At 33.6% G+C, this 25,981-nt stretch overlaps 1 protein-coding gene across 10 annotated transcripts in view; it reads left to right on the top strand.

Annotated features, from left to right (window-relative positions):
* Nucleotides 1-22,455, top strand: part of CTDSPL2 (CTD small phosphatase like 2) — a 98,409-nt gene extending 75,954 nt beyond the window's left edge. For 9 of the 10 annotated variants that reach the window (XM_072625563.1, XM_072625554.1, XM_072625562.1 and 6 more), the window contains 7 exons: nucleotides 143-254; nucleotides 2,456-2,542; nucleotides 12,784-12,846; nucleotides 12,950-13,029; nucleotides 17,792-17,918; nucleotides 19,347-19,442; nucleotides 20,340-22,455. In XM_072625563.1, the coding sequence (XP_072481664.1) occupies nucleotides 143-254; nucleotides 2,456-2,542; nucleotides 12,784-12,846; nucleotides 12,950-13,029; nucleotides 17,792-17,918; nucleotides 19,347-19,442; nucleotides 20,340-20,405 (631 nt within the window). In that variant the 3' untranslated portion in view covers nucleotides 20,406-22,455. Of the gene's footprint in view, nucleotides 1-142; nucleotides 255-2,455; nucleotides 2,543-12,783; nucleotides 12,847-12,949; nucleotides 13,030-17,283; nucleotides 17,492-17,791; nucleotides 17,919-19,346; nucleotides 19,443-20,339 lie in introns of those variants that run through there. The other variant, XR_011970802.1, reaches the window with a different exon arrangement.
* The last annotated feature ends 3,526 nt before the right edge of the window (nucleotides 22,456-25,981 follow it).

Below are 25,981 nucleotides of genomic sequence, written 5' to 3'. Positions count from 1 at the left end.
AGTATACATTTGTATAAAATTATATATACTTATACATATAAGTAGATAAAAATATAAATTTAATTTGTTAACTAAAATTAACAGTTTTAAAATGGGCACAAATAGAATGTTGATATAATTCTTGTAAACTTTTTTCTTGTAGCTATTATTTTATCAAGCATGTTCCCCCATTGACAGAGGAACAACTAAATAGGAAGCCAGCTCTTCCTTTGAAAACAAGAAGTACACCAGAATTTTCCCTAGTCCTAGACTTGGTGAGTATATATAATCTACAGAGGAAGAGAAAGTGAAAGGATCATTGATTTGGTATTCTTAAAGTGAAAATACTTCCCAAAATAAGGCATATGTCTGTATAAAGTATATTATCACTGTACTGAACATTTTTATGTAAATGTTCCATAATGCAGGTATCTTGACTTCAGATATATATTTATTTCTTCTCTCCTCTCTTATCATTAATCCTATCCCTAGAATCCAGTTTTCTCCATCAACTCAAATTTTAAGTTCTTTCTTTTCATTGTAACTAAAATTCTTAAATGACAGATTTCCTTCTCTTTGGGGAGAATCATCTTTCCTTGCAAGAACCATATAGAACTTACCTTAGTAAAGCACATTATGTAAGATTATACCCATCTCACTATACTTATTTTTAAGTAGTGTTGAATGCCAGGAAACTTGTATTACCAAGAATTTAATAATAGAGGCCCAGAACATGACCCCGTTACCATGACTGACACTTTATATGTTCTCTTAATATGAATAAAAACTTAATTTTTTTAATAGGAAAAGCTTCAAAAAGCTCACAACTATGTTGCCTGAACACACTATTGTTATTGATCAAATCTTTTCTTCATAAAGTCATTACATTCACCTTCCATCTATGCGTAAAACATATGAAAACACATACATACACAGAAGGCTTTTATTGACTATTAAAAAGTCACAGCATGTTTGATGCCCTCTATAATGGAAAAGACATGCCTTAGCCCTCATGCAGACTTCATACATATGAAAAGCATTTTTTTTCTATTTTCTTTTTAGTGAGAATAGTCTGGATTTCAGAATTTGGCAAATAGTTTCATTATTACTTCCCTTTGCCATGTCTCAGGCTAAAGTGGCTTGCAAAAGGCATCCAAGTGGTTTAAGGTTTTGAAGATAGGTTATTAGACGTAAAATAGAATTTGTTATAGGCAATTGTGTTAAAAAAAGAATGGGATAGAATGAGGAGGTCCAATGGCTGGAAAAATTAACATATGCCAATTAATAATTATTTGACTAGAATGCTGAGATAAAATAGGGAGCTAGGAATGATAGGGCTTAAGAAGGTATGGAGAGTTTTAAAATGACAGGAATCATTCAAGATTTCCTGGAAGCTAGAAGCTGTAAGATGATTTAATGATGAGGATTTATCCTAACAGAAAGTTGGCTGTTACAATGTTTTGAACTATATTATTTAGGTGGTGGGGAGAAGACTTTAGCTTATTAAGGTATTTGTGCTTAGTAATTCACTCTATTTGTGGAAGGTGATAGAGAAGAATGGATGTAATTCAGATATGTTGTGGCTAAAAAAGCAACAAGATTCATTCATGATTTGATTCTAGGGGAGTGGGAAAGCTAAGAGCCTAAGCAAATCCCCTGACATTTTGCTTTGTAGAGTTAATCTTAAATTAACAAGCATATATCAACTAAGCTAGTGTGTAGTCAAAGAGATGACATTAGTGTTGGAATTCATTTAGTCCTAGGTCATTAAAGAATTTTCTCTATGATTTTTGTCTCTGTTTAAAAAAAAAAAAAGCCCTATGGCATCTTAGGAGTGAAAAAAATCTTATTTTCATCATTCAGACTTGAACTAAAAAAAAAGAAAATTTTCATATCTTAAAATTAATGCTTCCTAACCCTTCCTTTTTCCTCTTAGTGAGCAGAAAGAAATTAAGAACCAAAATTGTTATGAGTCTATACTTTTCATAGCCAGTAGGATTTTTGTAGAATTGGAAGAGATTTTTTAACATTTAGTTTAATGCCTTTCACTCTTCCCCTTTCCTGCTGTTTTAAAGATGGGGAGACTGACCCAAGATTCCACAGCTAAATACTTAGTGCAGAGCCAGGACTAGAACTCAGGTCTTCTGACTTTTTATCCATTACTCTTTCCCCCTTTTTCCCTCCATGTCTAGAATTTATTTGTGGTTTACTGTTGAAAAAGATTTCCACTTATTTAAGACTCTTGCAGTAGTGATCTTGCAACAGCAATATTTAAAGACTTCAGGCATGAATTGCTGGATAGTATATATTAATAACTTTTGAACCCTCCAACCAAGGATTATAAATTAAATAATTCTACATATAGATGGGTGCTTTAATAAATGCTGGGTTTTGGTGATAATGAAAAGAATAAATCGTAAAAAAATTCATTTGAGGTTTTCCTTGGTTTAGTCAATGTGTGTTTTATTTTGTTTAGGATGAAACATTAGTGCACTGTAGTCTAAATGAACTAGAGGATGCTGCACTCACTTTTCCAGTCCTTTTCCAAGATGTCATTTATCAGGTAATTAGAAAAAATTTATAAATTATTAATTTATTTTTGACCTTTTAGACAATATACTGAACCAAGAGATCTTTTATTACAATTCTTAAGAGATATACGTGTTGATCTGTATACAACTATGTGTAATGACTTGGATTTCACAAGAATTTTAAAAGACTTTACTAATAAAGTAATACTGCTAAATAGTAACATTAAAACCATTAATTTGTTGAGAAAAATGCTAACATTCTTTTTTTTACCAGTGTCCTTTGCTTAGTTTTATAATCTTGTTTGCCAGCAGGTGGAGGCAGGAGTACTGAAATTATAGATCCCCTGAGAGAAAATTACCAGGTTAACACACCTGGTTTCATTTGTTTCGTTTTGTTGATCCCCTGAATATAAGAAAACTAATTTTTTGTTGGTCAATATTTTTATGCTGCTATGATGTAGTTTTTAGAATATGTGGTTATCTAAATTAGCTGTTTTAATTACAGAATTCTATATTTCATAGTCAGTGGTTTGCATAAGGCTTTGTAAATAGATACATATACCTCATCTGTATTACTGATAGGCATCAGTGATGGTGTGAGGAAAAAAGCAGTTTTATGTATTTGGTTTTGAAATCCAAATTAAATTCATATACGTTTTGAAAACACACCATAAGTTGATAATATTAAAATGGATTAGCCTTCCCTGAGTATACACTAATTAATGGCCTAGGGAAAGGGAAAGGTACTCTAGGTGCAATGCTAAATGGCAGGGGAAAGACTGCTTAGAGTTTTAAAAATCTGAGGGGAAAAAAGGTATAGATATCTATACACAATACATGATCAGGAGTTGGTTAATTGGTTGTTTACTCAGTCACAAGTGGATTCTTTGTTGGTTGAATTGAGTAGACTTTGGTCCAGAAATTGCTGAACTTTCACAGTGTGGAGTGATCTTGATCACAGGATATATTTTAGCAACTGCTTCAAGTGCTACTTTATTCGAACTCAGTATTAGAATAACTCTTAGGTGCTATGGCAACTTTTTAAATTTGAATTGCTCATTACTGATGAAATGGGGAAGAGATAAAGTTGTGTGTAAAGAGAACTATCAGATCCTTTGAGGGTTGTTTTTTGTGTTTTTTTTAACTGGATGATCGTTTGATCTGGCAAAATGAAACTATTTCTTTAAATTTACAAGTAGATGAAACAGTTGATATTGGTTTTGGTTAGTATGTTTCTAGAAGAGAAATGTTGACATAAATATCATTGGAGTGGCTTAATTTTCTCTCTCTGTGATTGACTTAGGATTTTATTAGGTTTATAAAGAAATAAGGTCTTGATTTGAAAAACTTGAGTTAATGTTGCTTTCCATTGTATCTTGAACTTCCAGAATGTTTTAATTTTTGGTCTGTGGTTTTTAGTGGTAAAATAGTGAACGTGGGAAAGTAGAGGAGTTCTACTCCCTCCTCCTCCCAATTTCTTTTCCATATTTCATACATCTGAATTGAAGTCTGTTCTATCCTCTTACCATTTCTGCTTTAACTTTCTTCTCCCTCCCCCCCACCTTGTTATAAAGTTCAGATTATTCCATGTGAATATGGATATTGTATCATATCTTGCACATGATTCTGGCAGTGCATATAGGTAATGACTGAAAAAAAATCTCAAAATTGCTCTCCTATTTCAGTGTAATCCTAAGGATGTTTGTTTTTTTAGACATTCTTAAAGAGATTTTTCCTTCTGAATTGAGTGTATAATAAGAGGCTTTCAAACTTGAAAAAAATAAATATTCTATCCTGATGAAGGAGTGGTGAGTTAGAGAGTTGATTCTTTAAAAACTTAGATATGTTGCTAGCCTTTGAATGTTAACTATTTTTAGTTACTACTTCATGGGTAGAGTTCCCCTTTGGAAATATTTTGAGGATGTTTATGGTGACCATTTTGTACCTTCTCTTGGTTTTTATAGTTTAGATGTAGTCATGCTTCTGCTTTTGAAACATCTAGTTTTTTTAGTTACCAGTTTGGAGAAATCTTTGGGCTAGGGTTCCCCACAATTTTCAGACCAGCAAGCTCCCTTTAAACAGGGAATGATGTCTTTTAAACTTTCAGTGGTGTTGTCCCCATCTGCTGGCAAAGAAGAAATATACACAAGGGTCTGAGATGATCTAGGAGAATTTGGAGAAACCACATTATTAGGTAAGATATAACTTAAATATTTAACAACTTTAATACAGTATGGCCCATTAGAAATAAGCAACATGGAAAATGTTAATTTTATATTTGAGGGGTATACCTTTGCATATAAACCAGAAGCTTGTTTGAAATAAAAAATAAAATAGTATTGAAATATAACTAAATTCTTCATCTGAATTAAGATTCTTAAAGCTGTATTATAGATGAAGTGCTATTTGAAATTAGTTTCCCTTTGTTCTATTTTGGCATGTATTTAACTTTATCCGTTCACTTTCTATCCTTCTCTTCTTCTCCAAAAGAGGCTATTTAAAATACTATCTTTTTCTATGTTTACGTACATTATTGCAATAAGTTGACATGCTTCTAAAACAAAAGAAAGTAAAATACACATTTTCATCAGAGCTTTTATAAAAAAATAGAGACAAGAATAGTTCTGTAGCCATCCAGCCGGTGGACTTCATTAGTCTTTTCATAGCTAGTCTTGCTACTGCTAGTAGAATCTTAAAGTGGCTATTAACATTTAATAGTTACCCTGACCTATGTCATTTTCTTTTCTGGTAGATGAGTAGGAGTATGTTTCAGGTATTTTTTTTTTAACTAGAGTTGAGTAGCAGGTAGTATTTAGTAGCAAATAACAACCCAAGAAAATCTTAAATCTTTAACTTTCAACAGTCTTTATTTAATTCTACCCCCAGGGAGCAAGAGACCTATGTGGTCCTTTTCAGATATAAATACTACACATGTGCTACAGACAGCACTATGGGCCAGCTCTGTTCTGTTAAGTCAAATGTGTAGAATTATGTATAGAATAAAAATCATTCAGAATTAAACCCACATTTTTCTTCTTAGGGTGTGGAGCACACCAAGGAAAAAAGTACAGTGTTTTGTTTGTGTGGGTCTTCCTGTTTTTTCTTAAATTCGGGGGCTTTTTTTTTTTGTTTTTTGTTTTTGTTTTTTTTATTTCAGAAAGTATATGAACTAATTAGTAACTGGAAAATGTGCTTATTCATAATTGTATAAATGCATCCAGTATCTGGAAAACAGAAATGCATGTTCAATTCCAAAGCACATATTTATATTTAACTTATATTGGCACATTGTCAGGAAATCCATCTCGTGGTGTTACTCGGTTAAGAGGTCTCCACTGTATTTAGTTTCTGTTCCTGCAGATCCACCAATTCAAGACTCTAGGTCATCTCACTCCCTCTTCCATCCAGAAGATGACTTCTGTCCACAAGCAGGATTGATTGAATATAAAGACAGATTTTTCAGTCAGCTTTTGAGCTGAACCACCTCCTCAATGACCTTCCTCTCTCTCCATCAAGAACTGGAGCTCTGTTTTATGAAGATGTATTACAGCTACTTAGTCCAATCATGTGGCTAATTGAAGACAAAAAGAAGATGCCTCATATGTTCCACCACAGTGCAACCAAAGCTAGCTGTGTTGTTGCCCAACTTCTCATTCTGTAAAGTGTGGCAGGGGCATCAGAGATTTGGGGCTCTGTTCTCCAATGAGACTTTTAGCCAGTGGCTTTCTGAAGAACAGTAAAACCAACAAACTTTGGGTCAGCTGTCCAGAAATCAGATTGTGGTAAGCACATCCAAGGAGAGATAGGATCCAGTAGGGAGCTATTTGCTAAGAGGAAGCTTTTATTCTTGCACTCATCTATTTTGTAGAAAAAATTACTTTGGGATTAAAGTTGGGGTAAGGGTGGGACGGGGAGCCACACTCAGCAAAAGATTCAACTTCTTGTCCTTTACTATAGTTATTGCTTCTTGAGCATCTTACAACTTGGGATGATTTTTATGATATCACAGTAGTAAACAGTGATTGGCCTTTATTTCTTCTCTGTAATCACTCCTATTAGGATTGGTTGTTTTGTTTTGTTTTTGCTTCAAGAGAATGTCCAGTAGTCCAAAAAGACCCTAGATTGAGGAGTTGTGTAAGAAGTACACAAGCACTTTTCTGCATCTGTTGAGTTCTGTGATCACCAATTAAGTTAACTTTGACTAAATGGCATTTTGTTGATGGTTTACATTTTTTAATTGAAATATGAAAGTCTAAAATTGGCTTGTTGACTTAGATGCATTTTGTAAACAAATATTCACATCACAAAAATTACATTTCAAGCCATGAAAAATGAAGGAAGAAATGAATAATATTCCAGTGGAACAAACTTTCTCTAGTTAATAATAGATAAATCTAAGGGAAAATAAGTTTTCCCTATGTCTACTCTAGTAACTATTGATGTTGAAATTGTTTCATCTGTATTTGTTAACTGTTTCATAATTATTTATTTGCATGAATAATTCAGGTCAAGCCACTAGACATCTTTTTAAAGTCAAAATAGAACCCACAGTTTGCTTTTCAGAGATAAAAGAGAATTTTTAAATGTTAGGTCTTCAGTGTTTTGCATATTTGGAATCTTAGTGGTTAACTATACACTAAGATAAACATCCTTTTTTTTATTCTGTTCTATATTATTTAGGTTCATATATGAAACTTCAATTTAACCTTTATAAGCACAAAAAAATTTTCATTTACAAATTTATTCAAGCTTTGAATTTTTTTCCCTGGCTTATTTATATACCATAGATTAGTCTTCTGTTTTCCATACTCCATCCCCATCCTCCTGCCCCCAACCAACTACTGTATTAAAATTTCTGAATGGTCTTATATGACAAAGGTTTGAGTTTGGTTCTGGCATCTGTCATTCAGCCTACATTCCTGTGCTCTACGAAAAATGTACCTACTTTACAAAACCTGAAAGTTGTTAGAGAACCAGCTCATTAGTGTAGTAGTCTTAGGTTATCTTTTTATGATTTTGGCTGTTTACTTCAGCTGTATGGAATCCTCTTACTCATACCAGCTGTCCACCTCTGAGTTAACTTTTAGGTGCCTGAGGTGAGTAGTTAATGTCAGTACTTATTTAGCTGACTACATAAGATTAGTCATATTACTTCAGTACTGTTTCAGTATCCTACTCACTTCACTTTATGTGAAACATACTGTGTATATTTTCACTTAGATGAATGCAAATGCTTTTCTCATACTAAAGTCAAATCTCCTTCTTCCTCATCTCCCCAATGGTTGCTAGTTTTTATTTCTTTAAAAAAGAAAAAGGTATTTGAACCTTATAGAAAAACTATTAGGGTTGTTTTGTTTTGTGTAGAGTTTATTAGGCTCATCAGCTGAGCTTGATAACTGTTTGAAATATTTTGCCCTGAAAAGTTGTTTTCTTGACAGTTTTTCTGTGACAGAAATTGCTATCTTTGAGCTAAATCTTCAGCAGGCATTGGCAGCCATGCAGCTTAAAATCTTGCCATTGTCAGAGAGACTAATGAATTTGAGTTTAAAGTCAACAGGACAGACCTCAACCTCTTCTTACTAAAATCCATAAAAATCAGGTTTAATGACTTACCTTTATAGATAGCAGTCATTTCTGTCTAACCATATTACATCCATATCTCAGTTGACAACTTATAACTAATACCCCTTTGCTAATGTAAACACAACAAATGAAGCCCTAACAGGCGCTTTCACAAATTCCTGTCTATTTAGCAATCAAATCTGTTTAATGAAAATGTCTTTGGTGGTTTTTTTAATGTAAAATAACTTTCTTAATAGTGTTAGCTGTTAATAAAATGTGACATGTTTTTCTACATGTGTTGGTTTTTATTGGGGAGGGGATAACAATATTTTGAAGGAAGTAGTTTCTGTGGGAATTGGTGGGCTTTCTAAGCTGGGACTGTAATTAAATTCCCATCCTGAGATATAAGCTCGATTCCATTTGGAAGAGGGTATCAGGGTTTCAAAGGGATGTAAATTTTAAGTAGTTAGAGTATGAACTGATGAGGAAAAAAGAGGGTCAGATGAGAAGAAAGAGGAGCCTCCGCTGAGGCTCAGGGTAAAAGCAGGTGAGAGAAACCAAATCTAGATTAGTACTATAGGTGTAAGAGGCATGTAGAAGGCATGGACCTAAAATAAGTACAACAGAATGGTTTTTCCTTTTGAGCTCAACTTATGAGTATAAGAGTTTACTAAATGGTTAAATTCTCAAACATTGTCAGGTAAACTCAGGTGCCTCCCTTTCCAAATTCCTTCCTTAACCTGTTCTTATCCAGTGATGACCAGTAATACTTACCTTATCTCCGTATCTTTCTGTTGCTCTCGCTAAGTATGTGCTCATACTTTAAATCCCTGCTGTTTTAAGCCTCTTTCTATTCCTGTACTTTTCCTGACTTATGTTCTACATTTCCATGGTTAAATATCTTCTTTCATCCCACTCAGCAGCTCAACTTTTCCTTTTGCTTACCTCTTCCTTTACACAGAATTCCCTCACTTCCTGTTCATCTACTTTATGTAAGACATTTAACTTGAAGTTATGAAGCTTCTAACTGCGGGTGGTAAACTTACATCTTAGCCAACAGCCCATCTCTTTTCATAAGAAAGTACTCTTTAACAACCTTCCCTTCCACTCCCCCCATAACCCACAAACAAAAGCCCTAAATTAAGAAATACTATATATACAGTTTTAAAAAATGTGTCAAATTTAAAGTTGATCCTGTTATATTCTAATAACCAAAGCACAGGGAATATGTGACAGATGTTTGTGGCTCTTTGCCAGCACAGTTGCAAAAAATTAGCTTTATTTTTTAAAGATTTGAAAAGTCACTAGTTGGGACGTATGAATTCCTCAAGAACAAGTGCTGGGTTTGTTGGTTTGTTTTTTTTTTTAACTTTATATCATCCAGAGCAATGCCTGACACAGTAGGCACTTCAAAGAAAGCTTTGTTGATTAATTACCTGAACGCTAGCCAAAGATTCCTCTTTTATAGAGATGTGGTAGCTACAGTGAAGCTATAATAAGTGATCATATCTAAGATAAAATAAAAAGATCAAAGCTAATATCGTAGAATTGAATGCTTAGTCTGTGAAATAAGATATCTACATTCCATTTGAGAATTTTTTGAGCAAAATTTTGTCCAATAATTTCTAAGTTTAATTCTGAGCTCTGTGGAAAGCATAGCTAATAGAGGATCTATCACTCTTCAGGTAGTTCACCATCTACTGCCAGTATAGCCAGACACATAAAAAAATATGAAAAAATATATTAATCCAGATGTAAAGCTGAGAAGTTTTTTCTGTTTGTTCTTGACCAGATACAAAAGATGGCTTATCCTCAGGGACAGGACAGGGAAACCTTTTATGGGGCTTTTCTGTTAACTGTCAGAGAAAGTATAATGAGAAGTGTGAGTTGAAAGTATTGGCTACATGGGCAATGCGTAACCAGGGATTTATCTAGTAAGCTCTTGGTTCATGAAATGATTTTGTTAGTAGAATGGGAGAAGGGGAAGCAGAACAAATTATTTTAATCATAAACTTTGGAGTTATTGATCTTGGGTAGAGAACATACTGTCCTGGAGGGTTAGCACAATGCTTTGCCCATAGTAAACATTTAATAAATGCTAGTTGACTGAATTGACTGACTGTAGGGTGTTTTCTTAGAACAGATTGAACAGTGGTTTCAATTTGCCAAAATTCTAGTTAAAGACTATTTGAATCAAACTGTTTTTCTCCTATGTCTTGGGTGGTACTTTTTTCTTCTTAAAGTAGATGAAAATAGATCATATGTTTCCTCAGTTATGTCCATCCTTATATAAATAATAAAGTTGCAGGGGGTGGGCAAGGATGCTTTAGTTAATAGTGATAAGGCATTATCAGCAACAACTTGATTTGTTGATAGGCAATCAAGAATGGGATATTGACATATTTAAGATGAATATGTCCTTGGACCAGACTGTGGATATCTAAACCTAAGGCGATGTGGGAGGGGTGGAGGTAGGGATGAAGATCCAGGTAAAATACTCTAAACCTGCTCTCTAGATTGTATGGGGGTAAAAGTAACGAGCTGCACTCTGATTTGTGTGGCCAGCAGTGTGTGCTAGGTTTGTTTCTTAAGATCTGTGCTAACATGGGTTAGTAGTAAGGGAAGTAGATATGGATTAGGATTAAGCTTGTTAGCCTTGAAAGCTTTAGCCAATTTTCCGGTTGTATTTTGGACAATAAAGTAAGAGAAAAATGACACTAAAATTCAAAAGCTAGTGACCAAATATTAGGATTTTTGTGCTTGCATAGATGGTTGAAGCACAGAAGGGAAGACGAAGAGTAGTAAGGAAAAAAGGTAATCAGTGTGAGGCTCCTATTTGACTGATTAGAAAGAAGTAAATATTTCTTTATATTCAAAGTATAAATATGGACAATCTATAGTTATTGGGTCAGAGGAGCAGTTGTACTAATGGAGTCTTCCACTCATTAAATTTCATGGATTTTAGTAATATAGGTCACTGTAGTTTTTTAGAACCTCCAACTTAGCTTTCCACAGTTGTGAAATGGCAGTTTACTCTCAAAGCCCTTGTCATCACCTTAGGTCAGCATTTGGTGCAGCACCTACTCTAAGATTTCTCAGATAAAACATTTAGTGTACTACAAAGTATAAATAACCAGCTGTCCCAAAAACTCTTCTCAGCTTTGGTGTTCCATTTCATTTGTTGACTCAGCAAGTATTTATTTACTACTCTCCCTATAGGATATTTGTAGTCACCATGTGGATGCCAAGGCGATAAGAGAAGTTTGGAATTGAAAGATCCTTTCCATTAAAAATATTCCGCCTTTTTGGGGGAAATATAGAATGTCTTTCATTTGTGAAAGAATTTATTACATATACTAAATCTTACACATTGAGAAGTTTATTCTGTATTCAACATTTATATTTTCATTGACTTTGCAGTTATCAGTTTTTCTTATCTAACACAATTAGTACTATGTAAAGTTTTGTGTTTTTTTATTGTTACTAATAACTGGCCTTTAGGATCTTGCCTGTTCGTAGTTAGGTTAGAAAGGCTTTCTTTATTTCTGTTGCAGCACTAGCAAAGATACCTCTGCATTGTACCTGTGTTATGAAAGTGATCCTAGGTGTTCAAAGACTATGCCAGTGGAATATAAGCTCTAGCATGTCCAACCTAGAAGAATTTGTGAGTAGAATGATTCACATTTGGTAAATCCAAAAGGCATATTGCCAGATTGGATATAGAGTGTTGAATTATTTTGGTCACAACTCCCAAAAATCATTATAGAGGAGTTACAATCTCTATTGATGAAGGATACTCTTGAAATTATAGTGCCTGGAAGAATTGTCAATGAATGGATAAATTTTGGAGTAATCATATGATGCCCCTTCATAAAGCTGTGTTAGAAAAAATACTTTGGGGAGGGGGAGAAACTTGATGTATTTCTGTGACTTTTGGATGTTGTATATCCATATAATTACGCTATTTTTAATGTGGGCAAAGAGACAAAAAAGAAGTTGTGTATAGTACCCCATAGCCTTCCTTAATATTGCCAGTAATGGGCTTATGAGTACTGATATATGTGACTGACATATTTTTCTTGGCCTGAAGGTAATCCAGCAATGTTAATATGGGTGCCACTTCTGAATCATATATTAGGAAAATAATGTGATAATTTCTGACATGTTCTTGGTTATTTAAACCCACCAGTTTAGACATCCATTTCATCGACTCAACTTAGCTGGAGACATAAAAGTATCATTAGCAAGTAATTGTCAAGAAGAAATACTGAATATTTATTGAGGAAGGTCATTGAGACAGGTCAGCTAGTGGTTAACACACAGAGTCTCTTATAGTTGGATGGATACTACCTGGCTGGAAGATGGAGCTGATTGGTGGATCAAAATCTCTGAGGGAAAACTTCTAGTTTTTAGTTAAAATGGTTCATTAAATTATTTTCCAACTGAAATATGATTATAGTGTTTGCTACTGTTTTAACCATTCAAAGTACAATCATTATAGCTATTGTTACCCTGTCAAAAGTAACTTTGCTTACTTGGTATATATTTTGGATTCAGTTACTTTCCAACTTGTTACATGAGTGTTTACTTCTGTTATGAAATTATTAACAGCTTGAATACACTAGATCTAGAGTGCAGCAATTCTTGTAACTGAGTTGTTTTCATTCTTTTTGTAATCATCTACTTAAACCCTTCTTTGTGTTACTCTTAGGTTTATGTGCGATTAAGACCATTCTTCAGGGAATTCCTGGAACGTATGTCTCAAATTTATGAGGTAAAGATACTTAAATCGATTACGTTTTTGTTTTGTTTTATTCAGTATAATACCCATATTTAGATCATGTATAATGATTACTTCTTTTCCCCTGAATTTGTAGATCATTCTTTTTACTGCTTCTAAGAAGGTGTATGCAGACAAGTTACTGAACATACTAGACCCTAAAAAGCAGCTGGTCAGGTAAATTTGATTAAAAAATAGTGGAAATGTCTGTCACACTGATCTATGAAATTACTATTAAAAGTCTGATTCTATTTCATTTTTAATAGCCACTTTAAGTTGGCTACATTTATAGATTTGTATTTGTGGAATGAATGAAAACAATTTACTTAATTCCTCAAAGTCTTTAAGCAACTCTGATAATGTAATAATCCCAGACAGACTTTCTTTACAGGCTACAAAATGTTTGTATTTATTGTGACATTTGTATATTCCATTTCTCTGGGAGAAGGGAGTTGGGGAGGAGATAGAATTTTTCATTCTGTGCATGATGTTTTCACTACATGTCTCTAAGATATTGAGTGCATGCTATTATCTTTTATACTTAAAGTAAAATTAAGTTGACTTTGACAGAAAAGATCAAATTTAATCTTTTTGCTTCTTCAGAATCAAATTTATCCTTTAACAAGAAATACTAAGTGATTACAAGTTTGATATGGTTTGATTCAGTGATACCAGAATGTTTTTATCAGTCACTGATGTTTTTGTCACAGACAAATCATTATGCTTTAGGTCTTTGTCTTCTCTCCTGAACCAGCAAGTGCAAGGTGTTAGGTAGGGGTGTTGGGCACAATTTAGAAATAGTTTCAAAGTTAGTTATGTTATATTTTATCCTTTGAAAATAAGATAGTTATGCTACAGGATATCTATTTCTACAAGTGTTAGATTTAAAAGTTTCTTAGTATGAAAATCCCAGACTCAGTAACAAAATGTTCAGCCATTAAAAGACATTATTAGCAAGTTACATCCACCCTTGAGTATATTTAGCTTTAGTTTTTGTATAGGCAACAGTGTTGTAATGTTGTTCAAGTTTAGGGATTTTTTTTTTCAAAATAAAAATCTGTGAACTTAGTTTTTCTGAGACTATGTAGTACTGCTTTTTGCTTTGAGAATCAACTTAAAGAACTAGTTTTGCCCTTCTTATGTGTGGAGAAAGGGTGGTACATTGGTAGAAGAATTGGCTCTGAATTAGAATACCTAGATTCAAATCCCACCTCTAACACTATTTATATAATCTTGGACAAGTCATTTAACCTCCTTGGGTCTCAGTTTCCTCTTCTGTGAAATAAGGGGGTGGTGCCAAATAGCTCCAAACCTATGATTCTGTGATCTTTGAACCCCCTGTATGTGCAGTTTTACTTGATTTAGAAATGGATAAACTTCAGCTCCTTAACATGAAGTTGCAGGAGCAAAGATGGCTAGCAATATGCCCCTTTGTCATTTATTCTTCATAAAAATACATTGAAGTTTAATAATATTTTGCTTTCTTTTGAAAGAATACATCTTAGTGTACTAGCATTTTATCTCATTTTGGGAGCTTAATATTAATCAGACTGAAATAATCAACATTGAATTAACTTTTAAAGCATTTGCTATTATTCTTTCATTAACTTAGAACCGATTTGTGTAGGTAGCTTGGAAAAACCAGTATTAAATTAGCAGTATAAATTATAACCTCCATTAAAGCTTCTCAACACATTCGGTACACTATGTACATTGATAGACTTAAAGATATTTTATTTAGTTGTGTTCTGAAAGACTTTCTCTGAAAAGTTATTTCATCTCAGTATGATGCTCACTGGACACAATTAGCAGTTGCTATTGAGAATGGTCAGTCTATATCAACGACTAGACAAACTCCTAGAATACTTTCTAGTCTCTAATTGAGAATGTACACAGGCATACCTCAAATATTATGGGTTCAATTTCAGACCACTGCCATAAAGTGAATATTGCAGTAAAGTAAATTACATGAAATTTTTTGGTTTCTCAGTATACATGAGTTACGTTTGCATTATACTGTAGTCTTTTAAGTGTACAATAGTATATCTAAAAAAAATGTACATATGTTAATTTAAAAATATTTTATTGCTAAAAAATGCTAACCATCATCTGAACCTTCAGCAAGTTGTAATCTTTTTGCCGGTATGGTATCTTGCCTCAATGTTGACAACTGCAGAATGATCACAGTGGTGGTTGCTGAAAGGTGACCATGGCAGTTTATTAAAATAAGACGACAACAACGAAGGTTGCCGTATCAATTGACTCTTCCTTTCACTTAAACACTTAGAAGCCATTGTAGGATTTTTAATTGGCCTATTTTCAATATTGTTGTGCCTCAGGGAACAGGGAGACCCAAGAAAAGGGAGAGATGGGGAAACGGCCAGTCAGTGGAGCAGTCAGAACACACGCAACATTTATCAATTAAGTTCCTTGTCTTATATGGGTACGGCTCATGGTACCCCAAAACAATGATAATAGTAACATCAAAGATCACTGATCACAGATTACCATAACGGATATAATAATAATGAAAAAGTTTGAAATATTTACTGAGAATTACCAAAATGTGACAGAGACAATGTGGGTATGTGATATTGAGAAAATGGTGTCAATAGACTTGTTGGATTCAGGGTTGCCACAAACCTTCAATATGTGTAAAAAAAAAAAAATGCAGTATCTGTGAAGCACAATGAAACAAAGTATACCTGAACCGGCATAGGGAGAGTTTTGGGGTTTTTTTTAATTAAATGGCCAGTGAAGTAATTCGGACTAAATTCTTGGCACTCAAGCCCACTGAAAAAAGTTTTTTTAAAAGCATAATTTATAGTAGCTTGCATATAAATATGCAATTGTATGCACTGTCTTCTGTTTTGTTTGAGGGAATTTGCTGCTATTAGGAAAGGGGAAACAACAATATTTGCATAAATATACCCTGCTTTTTTTCCCCCATGTGCCTTTCCTAATATCTGTATATATTTGTAGAAATTAAATCAGAGATTTAGAGTATTAAGAAAGTTCCTACGGTTATCTTGTCTGACTTCTTTTAAAACAAAATTATATTTAAACCTTCCGAAGATAGTAATCATCAGAATGACTTAATGTCTACCATGTTAGATGTTCTCCTGTCATTTACATTTGCAGCAGTCTTCAAAAAAAAAAACTTTCATCCAATACCTTATTGATACATATACATAATTGATACTACTTTTGGCATTGAGTTCACAAATTGTGTTAGAATTTGACCAGCCTTACAGTTGACTTTACTAGTATGTGAATATTATATTGCAAATTTAAAGAAAATACTACTTATTCCATGTAAAAAAAATATTTGTGAAGATCCTAGAAGTTGGCTTAACTCTTTTCATTCTGCAAAAGGAGGTTTTCACCTGTATTCCTTTAGGACCAACAGAAGTCACACAAAATGTAGTATTTTTAAAATTTATTAATTTTTGGCTGTAGTATATCTTTTGAAGATTAGTCTTTGATGTTTGTATTTCTGGTTTCTCTATTAGTTTTTAATCTTTTCCTATTTCTCTATCCCTATCTTTCCCTTGACAAAGGAAAGAAAAATATTTTTAATGGCATGGGTTCTAGCTCTGCTTTTGTCTAAAAGATTAAGATTAGAATTTTGTTTTTGCCTTTTGCTTATCATACCATTACAAGTTGAATTCAATGAATGTTATTTGTTGAAGTTGGGAAAAATAGCCCGCTAGGCTTTTGAGTTGATAAGCAAAAAAATACTAAGAATAATGGGAACCTTTGGAGCATGCTCAGGGCACCTCTAAGCAAAGGACTTGGTTTTGACCTTCAGTCTCTGTTGTGTTTGGCAGTTCTTTCATAAAACAGAAGAGACATGAAGTGTAGAAAATATCCCTTTACTCAAGTTTTAAGTTTAAAAATATAAGTAGGTCCTGGCTCCTGAACCGTTCTGTGATGATGGGATTAAGACACAAGGAAGCCAAAGAGCATCTGTTAATAGGTAGAACAGAATACCTTACAGAGTTTTTTAGACTTTGCAAAAATCTCGTATAAATACCTTAATGTGTTAAAACACTTTGAGCGAAACTACAGCATAAGAAAAAATATAGAGAAATAAAAAAATCTTTGTATATTTGTAATATTTTGTTATGCTTATGGCATTTTCATTGTTAATTAGCATCCAGCATATTGGTTTTAAAAAGTTTGATTTTAATACTTTAATCAAAATTCATCCTTTTGCTCTGTCCCTGCTTTTCAAATAGTCATACACACACTCATACTAAAATAAAGGAAATAGGGGAATTGGGCAAGAAAGTGGAAATGATGGAATGTTTTGGCCTCAGCGCTTTTTCTTAAATTGTAAGGAAAACTTTAAGAAACAAAACAAGACATTTTTTTAAAATGCCAACACAGAAACATTCCTTCTTATATTTTCTATTCTGGCATGTACAGGGATAGGGAGTGTGTTCTACTGGTTAGATCAAAGGACTGGGAGCCAGGAGGATCCTGGGTTCCAATGCGGGGCTAACCACTGACTTACTGTGGGACCTTGGGCAAGTCACTTGACCTCCTTGTGCCTCAGTCATCCCAACTGGAAAATTGATTAAAAAGCAGGACCTCGCTGACAACCAGATGCTGCATCTGAGCTGAGCTTTCCTGGGTAAATAAATTACAAAAACAATTTACCGAGTTTCTTTAATCCCTGTTTTTTATTTTAAGCATTAAAAAATTTTGGGATACACCCAAATTCTTAAAGGCATGGTAATATTTGGATATAAGGTTTAAATAATTGCTTAGAATTTTGATGGTAAAAAGATGGCCCACAGGAAAAAGCCCATATTTATATTTGGTGATTTCCTAAGATGGGAAAGAAGAATTAAGGTTTTAAAATGTATGTATGTTTCAGTCTATGTACTTTCTTTGATTCGCTGACATATCTGTTTACATATTTTCTATCTAGGCACCGACTTTTCCGTGAACATTGCGTGTGTGTACAAGGAAACTACATAAAAGATTTAAACATCCTTGGAAGAGATCTTTCAAAAACTATCATAATTGACAATTCACCACAAGCCTTTGCCTACCAGGTAGGTTTAGAACTTGCTAGACTGAGATTGAGGGAATCTATTTTTAAGGGTGCTTGAAAAATTGGGAAAGAAGATTTACCTATAGTAAAAGACAATTAGTAGAGGAAAGGCATAAATTTTATGGTTTGGAAATTCTCACTTTAGTTCAGTGCACAATATTTAACTTTATTAACTTAAAAGACTAAATTGATATTGAAGACATGGAAAATTAGCTTTCAGAAAGCCCTAAGTTAAGAATTGGAAAAGGAAGGAATTAAGAAAAGTAAACTTTATGTAGCAGCCAACTATTTTGGCTGACTTGATCATCTTTAACATCGATCTTTGGAAGTGATTAAAAAGGTTTACATTATTCTTTTGGACTATTTACTTGATTTGGCCATTTGGGGACATTGTCCTAACCAGCTGTCTTAATTTTGTTAATATTACTTGGAAGCATAGCTTTGATAGAGAAGGAACCATTTAAATGCATATTTTGAAACTTTCCTCTTCATGATACATAAATGCCTATGACACTGATATATATGCCTACATTTACTGTCACCATTATAATTAAGTTATGGAATTTTATTTTCACTCATAGATATAATTTCTTTTGCTTACTTTCCTCGACTCCTAAGCCAAGATTTTTGACAGCCCACATTCATTTCTCATATAGTTCACAATAGACTTAGAAAGCCTAGATGTTACTTATAAAACCCATTTTAGAGAGCTGACAATGTAACATGAAAATAACTTTGTTTTTTCACTATTTTTGTGTATCCTACCTATGTGAAGTGCCTTTTGGGTCACCTTTGGATCTCTCCAAAGATTTACTATTGATTACTTTTGGTTAAATTGCTAATTTTTCTTCATGCCATATACCAAGACTTACAATAATCATTTCCCTATAGTAGGTACATACAAATATTTGTTAAATGAGTGCATTCTTATTTGGGGGAGATCTAGGAGGAAGAACGATACAGTGGGAAAAACACTGGCTCTGAAATCAGGATGTGAATTCAAATCCTTCCTTTGTAACATGGGACAAGTCACGCCCTCCCTGGGACTCTTGGTTCACCTGTAACATGAATGAATTGGATTTGGGGGCCTCCAAAGTCCCTTCCAGCTTTATATTTGTGATCTTATTATTTATAATCATTAAGTTATAAATAATTGAACAGATTTGATTGAACCACATTTGTTTGAGGCATAAAGTACACAAGGTAGAAGCTGTACTGAAAAGTAAAAATTAGGCATAAACATTTTATTAATAGTTTGAGGCATTTAATGATGTCAGATGACAGGTATAAATTCATGTTTTCTTCCCTTTTAAGAGGATTGCTGTGAATGTATGTATGAATAGTTCTTTTAAAATCTAGTTTGCTTTGAGCTTTTTCAAGTGATGCAATACATCAACATTACATAATAGAATTGTATTTGTCATTTTAGCTTTCTAATGGAATCCCTATAGAGAGCTGGTTCATGGATAAAAATGACAATGAACTCTTGAAATTGATTCCTTTTCTGGAGAAACTTGTAGAACTGGTGAGTATATCCTATCATGCATCTTTTTTCCCCCTGTATCTAGTACTTGAATAATAATGGAACAAACTTTTGTTAACATGCTACTTTTAAATTGCTGCTCCACTTTCTAAAAATAAAACTGGCCATTTCTATATTAGGAAAAACTATTTTATGGTGGCTAGAGGAAAGTCTTAAAAGTGCTTATTGCTGTTTTTAAGCCTTGTGGATGAAAAGAGAATTGTGCTTATTATCTTTAAAATAAATTCTAGATTGATTTGTTATGCTAAATAAAACTTTACATATCATTTGTAGAATTTCTACCATTCAGTAGAAAATTTAGTTTTGTCCTCATAAACATGGTGGGGAGGGGATGTGTGCAATTTGATTATTAGCATAGAAACCAAATTCATAATGATACTTTATGTAATTCAGGAGCACATTTCTTTTTTTTTTTTTTTTTTTAATTTTATTTTTTTTATTAATTTTTTTATTTTTTTAATGTTTAACAATCACTGCCATACAATTGCGATTTTATCCCTCCCCACCCACCCCCCACTACCTCCCTCCCTCCCCACGACTGCATACAATTCTGTATAGATTCTACATATACTTTTCAGGAGCACATTTCTGAAACTGGGGTTTCTTCTACAGACTTATTCATTTGAAAACTTAACTATGAAAAATAGAATTCCTTATTTCCATTTCTCAGGTACCTTTGGCATTTATAATGGCTGACTTATTCCTTTTATGAATGTTGAGGAGGAAAACCAAAAGTGCTGCTTATACATGTCAAAGCACAAATGATTAGAAGATGGAAGGCCACTTGGCATTTTCATTTTACATATAAAATAGATGTGAAAACCTTTATTTTTTTTTTAAATTCTGTGCCTTCTAACTGTACTTCTTTTTCTTTTGCAGAATGAAGATGTTCGACCTCACATCAGAGACAGATTTCGCTTGCATGACTTGCTACCCCCAGATTAAACATGAAGATTTTTTTTTCAAATCACTGAAGGGGGAGAAAATGCAGGACCCTTATGGACTAGATCAAAAACATTGCCATTACTGTTGAAATTTTGCATTTTTGTACCCCGTCTTGCTTTTCTTATCTTTGGTGCCCAACAATAATCAAGGGTTACAGAAAGAGACTTTATATATATATACATACATATATATATATATATATATATATATATATATCTCAGATTGAATACATACAGTAGGTAGGCTAGAACAGAAAAGTCTTTAGAACTAGTGCAACTCCAGTGAAATTTTTTTTATGTCCAGGACATCTGCAGTTTATAAAGAATTCTGTTTCTGCCACCAGCAGTTTGACCTGTAGAAACACAGGATTTTATGATAATAACAGAGATGAAAATGGACTTTTATTTTCTCTCTGTTTGGTGCTCTAAGTGGGTTTGTAGCCACTTTTCTGTTACTTTAAGATTCTCATTTCAACAGGAATGGCCAGTAAAAGTTGTTTTATTTTTCCTGTTAAGGTTTATAACCTTTTTACATTTTTGACCTGTATTAGAATAGAATTTCATTATGCATTCCTTTTAGTTGAGGCGCTTCATAGTTTTCTGGAAATAGCCAAATTTTAGTTTTTTATTATACAATTGAATGGCCGTTTTCCTGCTTTGTCTGCCTGCATACTGTATATTTGTTTAAAAATATTCTCTAGTTTTAGTCCATGTAAGTTTCATTTAGAAATACCTGCATTTATATTTTGTTTCTGTAATATTCTACTGTAGTTGAAATCTTTTCAAAAATCAAGAGACTGGTAGATAAGAATATATGAATGACTAATATTCAAAAGATTTAAACCATTGTGATGGCATATATTCCAGATGACAATATCTTGCAGTGGCACATCATATGGCTAGATAAGTCATACCTCAGACTATGCTGTGCACACAAGTCTTTGAGGAGAATATGTTTGGTCAACTAGTGGGCTTGATGCAATTCAGTTACTACTGCCTTTGGTTTTCTCCAGGAATGAAGTATTCTGCACAGTGGCTCAGTATTTTCAGTTGTTTTGCATGGGCTGGTAGTACCTCTGTTACGCTGTTGGTAACAATCATTCGAACCCCGTGTAACAGTCTTGGTACCTCACAGGAGCTCTGCACACTCCTGTGGTCAGAGCACCCCCATGCTACCAGTGCTGTGCATATGCTGTCATAGTGGTTTTCTATGTTATATGGAAAGAGTCTTCAGGCCTTGGTTCTCTGATGCAGCTACCATAAGAGGTTGATATTTTTATAATGGTGTGTAATCTCCTTTTCAGGAGGCTTTTTATGGAAGGTAGAATTTGTAAAATTAGTATGCTTGGCCTCTCGACTGCATTAACATACCATGTGCTCAGACTGTTTTTGTGTAAAGGATGTCAAAGAACGGCACTTTTTCTAAAGAGAAGTTTGATATTTTGTATGCTTGTTAAGAAAGTACAGTATTGGAAATTAAAGGTGGACAACTGATAATTGAGAAGTATGTCAATTAATTTTTTATGTATATTACCTGTTTACTTGTACAACTTTATTGTACAAATTACATGCAGCTTCATTTTCAAATGAGTCCTTAAAATAAGGAAATCTTTTTAGGAAAACATTTAATTTTTGTATTTTTGATTTTAAAGGCATGAGTTATGTCAATTTTCATTGTATTAATGAAGATTTTAACTTTTCATCAGGTTGAGTGTTTTCTTACTATATTATCTGTTGTGTATGTAGTTAGCACATTGTGTCACTGAACTGTTTAAAAAAATTTAGCATGTAGAAAAAGCCTGTTTTGTGGAAAATCTTTATTCATTAAAAAAAATCATGGCAGATTTTCTGCAAAAAAAGCAAAAGCATTTGCAATTCAGAATACTGATTTTTTTGTATTTAAAGAAAGGTATTTTGCTTGCAAGAAAAGATACTACAGATTCATTTTAATGAGAATCTTTGAAATGTATTTATCTTTAGGGCATCTGGGCATCTTTATGCTGTTTGTCTTCTGTCTTTATTGAAATAAAATGTACATAACATTACCTTTATATATGCTCTTGCGCAACATTGTGAACCTGGTGATATTCCCTGTTCTCCTCTTTTTTATTCTTAAACAGCACAATCAAAGAAAGCCCTACTTTCAAGCCCAAACTGACTAGCATGCATTATAGTTGCTGAAAATATTTGTAATTTTTGATTGAAGGATTTCTCTAAGGTCTTTCCCATAACAAAAGGGAAACAATAACTTAAACTTGTGCACTTTGAAGCACTTAAAATAGGAATTTTTCATTAGTCACCCCTGTATTCATGGTAAAACTCAACTATGTTGTCCAGTACTACAATAGGAAAATACTTTGAAAACTATTAACTATTAATATTGTGAATCAGACACAATGAGTTACTGTGAATAAATGATTCAAAGGAAATTTGGAAGGGCCTTTGGAAAATTCTCTGGCCTGTTTAACAGTTTTGCAGTTTTTGCTTTGCAGCATTTTCAAAAAGCAATAACTACTTGACTTTTAGTAAAGCCAAAGCAGACGTTTTATAGATTTAAATTTGTCTAACACTTAACAGAATACCTGAGATTTTATATCCTGAGCTAATATAAATTCAGGAAAAAAGACTTTATTTATACTTAGCAATGTAATAATCACATACTGCTCTAAAATATGTATTAACATACTTTTTCCATGTACTTAAAGACTTTTGGCAAATTTAATTTTTTGTAACCTTGTTAGAAAATGGTTTTCCTCCCATCGTGCATTTTTAATTTCTGTCCGTGTAATTTGCATAAACACCCAAGCCTATATGACATTTTCTTTATGAACCTTCAATTCAAGTTGATAACAGATCTCAACTACCAGATGTTATTCTTTTATCTAAAGTGTATTTTATTTACCTAGTGAAATGGTAAATTTTTCCTAAATTTGAATGAGAACTTATAATTATAGTGCCAGCTTTCCCAAGAAGACTAATTTGTTATTGACAGATTACATATGTATTCCTTTTATGTTGCTTCTATTTCTGATTTGATACTGTGTTTTATTCTTAAACTTTACAGTAGTTCCTATAGAATGGTGAAAACCTTTGTGTTTAAAATCTAGGTTTTTTTTCAGATAGACTTTTTTGTATTCATGTTGACTATCAAAGTTCAATTTCAATGACTTTTATATTCAAGCTGTCAACAAATAACAATCAGTGACCTAAGATTTGTTGGAATAAGCAGAGAATTCTTAATGAGGACTAGATCTCATCTAAGTAGATTCATATAGAAGGTAAAGAACAGGAGGAACTTTCTTCTAGATCTCCTGATGTTTTGTGGAGAACTACATGTGGAACTTCACAGGCTTTCCATCAGTTATCCTTTGCTCTTAGTACTTGGGACTACTCCACCTCCAGTTTTGCTCATAAATCTCTCTGAAGACCTCCTTCACCCTGCTCTTCTGTTCAGTTCTCCAGTGGTAGCATGTTGCAGACTCCTACTACATCTTGCACTTTTCCATTGTTCTTTGGATGACCCTCAACTCTAATTTCTTGGAATTGGTCTGTGATATTCCATGACTTGCATCACCGGAAGAATATTGATATCATAAAGCTTCCTTGCCCAGATGGACCTTTGCTTCAAGAAGAAGCTTCAGGTCATTAATTTTTACATTACAATTCCCCAGTGGCATTCCAGCTCACTCTCTTACTGCTTAGTTCTTGGCCTAGCTCATTGACCAACTGCTTCTTAAGAACCAACAGCTTTAGGAGGTGTGGAGATGGAAATTACATGAAGAACTCAACATTATCCAATTTAATCAATGTTTACTTTAGTACTCAGTGACTTTCATAGAAGGGAGGATGGCAAAAAGTCTGTGGGAAGACATTCTAGTGGAACTTTTTTAATGTGTTCTTAAATGTCATTAATTTTCATAATTGTTCTGTGATTTGAAAATTAATAGAAATATGTTCAAAATAAGATCTGATCTTAATAACTACAAAACACAAGTGCTTAAATTTATCTACTTCATTTCATGCAATAGATTGAAATTGCAGAGTGTATTTTTATAAACTGTGACTATTCTCCTGAAATCCAACCCAGTGCCTCATTTTCTGGGGTTGGGGGAGGTAATCCTAGGTTCTTAAAGTCTATGCCAGTTGGAAGCTCAGGCAGATAATTGGGAAGGCTTTGATTTTAGGCTTAGTTATAGACATTGTTGTCTGAGGAGTAGCCTACAGATCTCTGCTCAGGAATAAAGTTTTGATGCAGTTACTACATGAAATGTGGAAAGATTGCCTACACTGGTGCAGGTAGTAGGTAGTACCCTACACCAGTGAAATCTATCTTTTCAGTGGTCTAAAGTGATCTGTATCTAGTGTTTTGTTTTGCTGTGTTTTTGCTTTAAAAAGTGAAGTTGAGCCATAGCAACTTCAGCTTCCTACTTCAGCTATTTTTGAGGGACCAGGCTCTAGATCAGGGGTCAGTCAACTCATAGCCTAAGGGCCAAATTTGGGTCATATGAAAAGCAGATGGAAGGTCAGATTTGGCCCACATGCCATATTTTACCAACTTATGCTCTAGATTATGTCTTCATTTTCTATTTACCACAAAGGTTTAATTTTTTTGCCTGATTCAGGAGATACACACACAAAACTTCACTGACTTGCAAGCTAATATTCTTTGAAAAGGCAGAAGCTAAAATATAACTATTCTTGCTTTTTAAAAATTGATGTTGCCAACTTTAATTTTTATAACGCCTTCATTTCTGACTATATCCTTCCTCCTCATACCTAGTGGGCCATCCTCCTAAGAAAAAAATGAAGAGGGAAAAAACAGTTCAGTAAAACTAACCTGTATATGAGTTATATGTTTCCAAATAAATCACTGCTAAATCATGGAAGCGTTAGTACTTAAAGATTTCTGTTTACTATGGAAGATGATAATCATTTGCTGTCATAGGTCTAGATTCAAGAAGGGACCTTGGAGGTCATCTAGTCCAATCCCCTTTACTCCCCTGTCCCTCTTGTTGTACAGATGATGAAATTCTGGCCCTAGGAGATTAAATGCTCTTCCCAAAGTCACATGGATAGTTAAGTGTTAATGGGCCTCCAGGTCCAAAGCCAGTGCTCTTTCCACTTGACTGCACCATGCTGTTTGTTGGCTTCCCTATTAATGAAAGCTTTAAGTCACTCAGCCTCACACTGGTGGTATTCAGATAAGATTTTTATGAAAACACTTTGAGTTCTTTGATAACTGATAGTAGGCCAAAAAAGGCATTTATGGATGTGAGTCTAAATACTTGGCCTGCATATGTTCTGCTAAAGATTGTATCTATCTTTCAGTGCCCAGGTCTCAGCTACAAAATGAAACAATTTCAGCTCACTTAGCAAAATTTTGAGGATTATTTACATAAAGTGATCCTAAGCCTTTATACATATATGAAGTTGTAGAAATATTGAAAAATTGCAATGGCTGCTTTGAGTGGAAAAAATAGAAGATATTTTCAGAAAAGGGGCACTAAAACTACTTTCTCATCAAAGATTATATTTTGTAGGTAGAATCTATACCAACAAAACCCTGAATTCTGACCA

The sequence above is a fragment of the Notamacropus eugenii genome, chromosome 7 (assembly GCF_028372415.1).
Source record: "Notamacropus eugenii isolate mMacEug1 chromosome 7, mMacEug1.pri_v2, whole genome shotgun sequence".
NCBI classification, from domain to species: Eukaryota; Metazoa; Chordata; class Mammalia; order Diprotodontia; family Macropodidae; genus Notamacropus; species Notamacropus eugenii.
Note: the sequence above shows the minus strand (reverse complement) of the source record. Positions and strands in the feature narration are given on the sequence as shown.